The following is a 5642-nucleotide window of genomic DNA, read 5'->3' as shown; positions in this document are numbered from 1 at the left end:
CTGGCTGTCGGACTGAGAGGCTGCATAATAATTTTGCTCTTTCCACAGTGCTGGAACTGAAAAGATTCACCCTTACTGGATTGGTCTCCACCTTAAATATGCTAATGGGATATGTGGCCACATATTTACAAAGCAGCTGTATTTGCATTTAACATTTAGGTTTTTTTTAAGCTTCCAGAAGAATCTAGAAAACTTTTTGACATTTCTTCATTGTACTCTACTTGATTAAGTTTTTTTAAAACATAAGAACTCTGCTAAATAGGTTATAGCTGAAACCAGCTAATTCTCCATTCTTATCCTAGGGAAAGTGTAAAATAGTTGTTCATCTCACTCCGGAGAGACCATCTACTGCACTTGGAATCTTCAGAAATGACTGCTCAGTTGTAAGCCGGCTTCCCACAGTGCCTTTCCTGCTTGGGAAAACAGACAGCTCCTCGTATCTACTGGAAAGTAAGATTTACTTACTGATGTAGCACAGAATTAATGTGGGTCTGAAAGTTCAAAAGTGAATCCATGTATTAATAGAATTCCAATAATGGGCTGGCATTGCATCCAGTTAGGACCGATATCTTAGTTGTTTGTTATAATAGTCCTCTGGTGATTTTGACTTGATTTCCCCTTGCCTACAGTTGTATCTTTCCTTGCTTGTTTTTGTTTTCCAAGCAATCCACTGTTGAATAAAACTTTTTGGATTCTAGATTTGTTCTGAATCCAACTGGAAGCATGACAGAAAATTATGAAGATAAAGTTTAGTGGCAGCTATGGTGTGTGATGTTTCCTGGATGATTAGATAGCTAGCACACAAATTCTTTCTTATTTTCTTGTATGGTCAGCTTTGCTTGGTAGTTCTCACCCTCGAGCAAGATCTCAACATGTAAGTTCTCAGCTCCACCTATTTACACAGTTTATCTACATCGTTAGGGGCTCTTACTCTCCCTGTCGTTTTTTTTTTTACTTACATATCATGCAAAATGAATGGTGCCATGGTGGTGGAGACAAAGTTAAGATGTAAGAAGCAAGCAGATATATCAACCAACCAATGCCCATTGCGGAAATATGAGTTAGGTTGTTTGACCCTTTAAAATGAGTAAATTAAAGCAAAGTAATAGAATGCCTTTTTAACATGCTCTGTGTTTGTGCAGTATTTGTAAAATTATAAATGTTTAAGTAGACGCTAAATGTCATAACTGCCTACCATATTTATCTTTGTTATTTGGTACAGTAATACACATGATTTTGTGCTAAGCATAAGAACAGCTCTATATTTGAAAACTGATTCTATTGAATACATTTAATGAATTGATTATTGTCTTCTTAGCACTAAGAAGGTTATTCACTTAGCCACCGAAGGCAGCCAAGTGAATAACCGAGCAGAAGTGAACAGAGCCTGAATGACATTGGGCCAATCACTCCGCCTCTGTATGGCTGATTTCAGCTGGACATCGGCCGCCTTTGGTCAGCCAAACATGCTCTGCGTCAACGACGACTCAACAAAATAAAAAAATGAAAATAATAGATAAATAAAAAATTATTTAAAAAAACGACAAACGCCAACCTCCAGCCGCATAATGTCGAATCTGACAGATGCCGGCAAAATATAAACAATTGGGCAGAGCTAGCGGTGACATCACCACCAGCTCCGTCCAACTGTTTCCTATTGGCCAGCACCTGCCAGAGTCTTCTAGCAGGTCCCGGGCAAAAAATAACAGCTGGGCGGAGCCGGCCATGATGTCACAGCCAGCTCCACCTAGTTGTTATTGTTTAATGACAGATCAGCATGCCCAGGTCATTTGGGGACTCTGATCTGTCATTACAACAGGGCAGAGCGAGCCGTGAGAACCAAAACATTTTTGCAGAGGTATTCCGGAGATAACCCATATTGACGCTGTGCGTATAATAACGTCTACTCGGTCTCGTAACACAAAAAAATCTGCAAAAGAAAGTTCAGTGATGAAGAATCGCTGAAAAAGGTTGTTACCAAAATGACCGGGAAAGGTATAAAGTAGGGCTGTGGAAATTAACGATTAATCCTTCGATTAATCGTTAATTTTTTTGATCTATCAAAATTATTTTGATCGGAACTCACCTTTCCGCCGGCTTCCGGGTCTTCCGGGAGTTCCTCGGAGATCCGGTGACGTCACGGACATCGACGTCACCGGACCCTAATGAAGGGAAGGGGGAAGGAGTCCAGGTGTGCCATTCTGCATTGCTGTAAATATTAGGGCTGCACCATATATTGGCCGCCAAAACATATTGGCCGAAAATGGCACTTTTGGCATAATGCCAAAAGTGCAATTTTTCTGCTGATACAGCGGTGCATCCATGCTTTATTTTCCCCCCGTGGGACGCTGCTCCGTCTCCCAGCGCGGAGGAGAGAAAGTGACAGCCGGCCGAGCCCTGCGGAAGGAGAACGCTGTGTTTGTGGGTTTTTTTTTGGGGGGGGGCCCAAAAAAAAATCTTGCACCAGGGCCCCTTTGTTCCTTAGCTCCGCCACTGACCAAAGCAGTACCACAGCATCCAGCTCAACCGTTCAAACAGGTAAGGCATTACAAAAAAAAAAGAGGAGGGCACCCACCCTAGTGCAGATGGTTCTTTATTGTTTAAAAATAGCAAAATAGAGTGCAAAGGTATTCACAATGGTAGATCGATTAGAAGCCTAAATGAGTAGTTAAAGGATACATCGGTTTACAAACTTCAATCAGCCTGTGTGCCGTCCATATTGGCACACAGGCTGTGTTTAAATTGACCATTCACACCTGTATAATTACAGGTTTCATCTAGAACGTGTGCTTAGTGCGTGAGATGTTTGTGCCTTGTCTTCCATATAGTGGGAGACAAGGGAGTGTTAAACCATTCATTAAAATAAAATGAAAAAGAATGCTTTTCAAACAAAAACAACCCATCACCGTTTATAATAGAATGGAGATGTTTGCGTTTGGAAATCATTATCTGTTCTTTGTTTAGAGTTGGAATGTCCATGCTCAAATTTAGAGAAAAACATTTAAATTGAGTTAATTGTTCAAACCTCTCGGTGACAGGGCATCTAACTTATATATCCACATTTTTTCTCTCTGTAACAGGATTTTACCAAAGTCTCCTCTCCTTGATGGTAAGTTTAGGGCATAAATGCCTTTAACTCTTAGACCGTCAAGTGAGGAGTTGTGTTATTCTGTGAAATGTACAGCAATCGGGCTTAGAAAAAGTAAAACCAGGGTTGGCATGAAAATAAGGGAGGAAATACTGGGAGGTGAGAAAAGGGAAAAGACAAATGAAAAATACGTAAGGATGATCAATATTGTACGGGTTGGCATAAACTTAAACAAATTTTGGACAAGCATTGGCATGTGTTTCAACTATGCCCTACACTCACCGAAATCGTAGGCCCTAGACCCCTCCTTACTGCACGTAGGGCCCAAAATTTAAGAGACCGGTTGGTCAGGTCTGAATATAAACCCAACAGGGATACATCCTTTTTCCCAAGTCATCCCAAAACCAAAGGAATGTTTCCGTGCGGAAGGTGCCAAGTCTGCCCTTTCGTAGACAAGACACAACAATTCCATAATTCTGATGGTACCAAATCATTCCACATCTCTCACTTTATTAACTGTGGCACTAGTAGAGTGATATATCAGCTACAATGCCCATGTAATAAACTGTACGTAGGCAAAACTAAACGTCAATTACGAATTCGCATAGGCGAGCATCTTAGGGATATTAAAAACAAAGATACAGATAGCGCGATTGCTGTACATTTCACAGAATACCACAACTCCTCACTTGACGGTCTAAGAGTTAAAGGCATTTATGCCCTAAACTTACCATCAAGGAGAGGAGACTTTGATAACATCCTGTTACAGAGAGATGTGGATATATAAGTTAGATGCCCTGTCCCCGAGAGGTTTGAACAATGAACTCAATTTAAATGTTTTTCTCTAAATTTGAGCATGGACATTCTAACTCTAAACAAAGAACAGATAATGATTTCCAAACGCAAAAATCTCCATTCTATTATAAATGGTGATGGGTTGTTTTTGTTTGAAAAACACATTTTTTCATTTTATTTTAATGAATGGTTTAACACTCCCTTGTCTCCCATTATATGGAAGAAGAGAGTACAGCTTGAATGAAGTGGCTGTTAAACATCTCACGTACTAAGCACACGTTCTAGATGGAACCTGTAATTATACAGGTGTGAATGGGCAATTTAAACAACCGTTTTCTCCCTTACACCCATCAAGTCTTGACGAAGCCCCGAAGGGACGGGGAAAGACGCATCGACTCGGCATGTGTGTTGTGTGAGTCTGCGGGACCACACACGCTGCAACATTCCACAGGGTCATCCAAGAAATGATGGGGACTATATCATAGATCAGATTTGATTTCCCTCTATGAACCCTCGAAGACTCAACTCAGCTCATAAGCCAACTCCTATTGGGACATCTGCAACAAATATCCAGCAAGGATCAGAGATACCATGGAAACTCTTACCATACCGGGATTGAAGACAGCAATATGTGAGTACCGATCGATTTGATCATCACAATACAGATATATGGAGTCTCCCTGATGAACTGTATCTTTAAATTAAGAAGAGCCTGTAGTACTGAGTCTCGCAACGGCATTCATTACAAACAACAGCAATAAGGGTGAAATTCACCCACATGCCGTCAATATTGACAGCGCATCAATCCACACGTTACCGGCCGACACATTGGGGTTGATTTACTAACCTTATAAACACACCACGAATGTGTATACACCTCTGCAGTGTGTTCCCTCCCAGCATGATCTATGGGTGGAATCTAAACACCTTTGTAATGTGTACACACCCAGCAGGTGTGTTGTGCAAAGCCCTGAATGAATTCCAAGGTGATGTTGGGTAAATTAGCTCTATGTTGTGTTGCTTGCGTTGATGAATGCAAGGAATGTAAATGCAAGAGCTAACCATTTTTGTCTAAACTGTGAAGCAGCATTATATATGCATCATGTGCATGATTTTTCCATATATGGCATTAGTGGAAATATGCTTTTAGAGACTTTTTGGTTGATAAATACGTTTTGCTGTGTGAAAATCACACACACCTGGTGTGTGTGTGTGTTTAGGTTAGTAAATCACCCCCATTGTTTCATCTCAGCCGGCACAGATCTAGTAACTATTAGTCCACTGACCGGAATTCTGAGACGCGAAACACTAGATACGTTATATATCTCTAGACTGCTGGTACAATACAGCAACAATATAAAGAATAATACAATAAGTGACCACAGAAGGACTTCCTATTTTCAGGACTTTGGGGAAAGAAATTTTTGATTCCTTAAAACTTTGTTTTTTTCCTCACTCATGATCTGTTTTTGAAACACAAGCAATCCTTTTTTCCCCCCAGTTTCGCTTTTTCCTGTGTTGATCCACTCTTGCAATGTGTGTGTGGGGCCCATTGATGTGAAAGTGAGTGTGCATGATAGCCATAGACAAACGTTTGTCGCTCTTTTAACGTTGTAAAGGAAGACAAAGTAGTGGTGCTGTCTCAATTTTAATGAAATACCAATAAAATCATGTTTTACCTTTATACCTGTCCCAGTCATTTTGGTAACAACCTTTTTCAGCGATTCTTCATCACTGAACTTTCTTTTGCAGAGCGAGC

The 5642-nt window shown here is 40.6% G+C and overlaps 1 protein-coding gene across 1 annotated transcript in view; it reads left to right on the top strand.

Annotated features, from left to right (window-relative positions):
• Positions 1–1391, top strand: part of LOC108803825 — a 57316-nt gene extending 55925 nt beyond the window's left edge. Inside the window, exon 11 of the mRNA XM_018575626.1 lies at positions 1319–1391. Within this exon, the coding sequence (XP_018431128.1) occupies positions 1319–1391 (73 nt within the window). The remainder of the gene's footprint in view (positions 1–1318) is intronic.
• Positions 1392–5642: the final 4251 nt, after the last annotated feature.

Source organism: Nanorana parkeri, unplaced genomic scaffold (genome assembly GCF_000935625.1).
Source record: "Nanorana parkeri isolate BGI_ZX_2015 unplaced genomic scaffold, ASM93562v1 scaffold54, whole genome shotgun sequence".
Taxonomy (NCBI): Eukaryota; Metazoa; Chordata; class Amphibia; order Anura; family Dicroglossidae; genus Nanorana; species Nanorana parkeri.
This window is presented reverse-complemented; position numbering and strand designations above follow the sequence as displayed.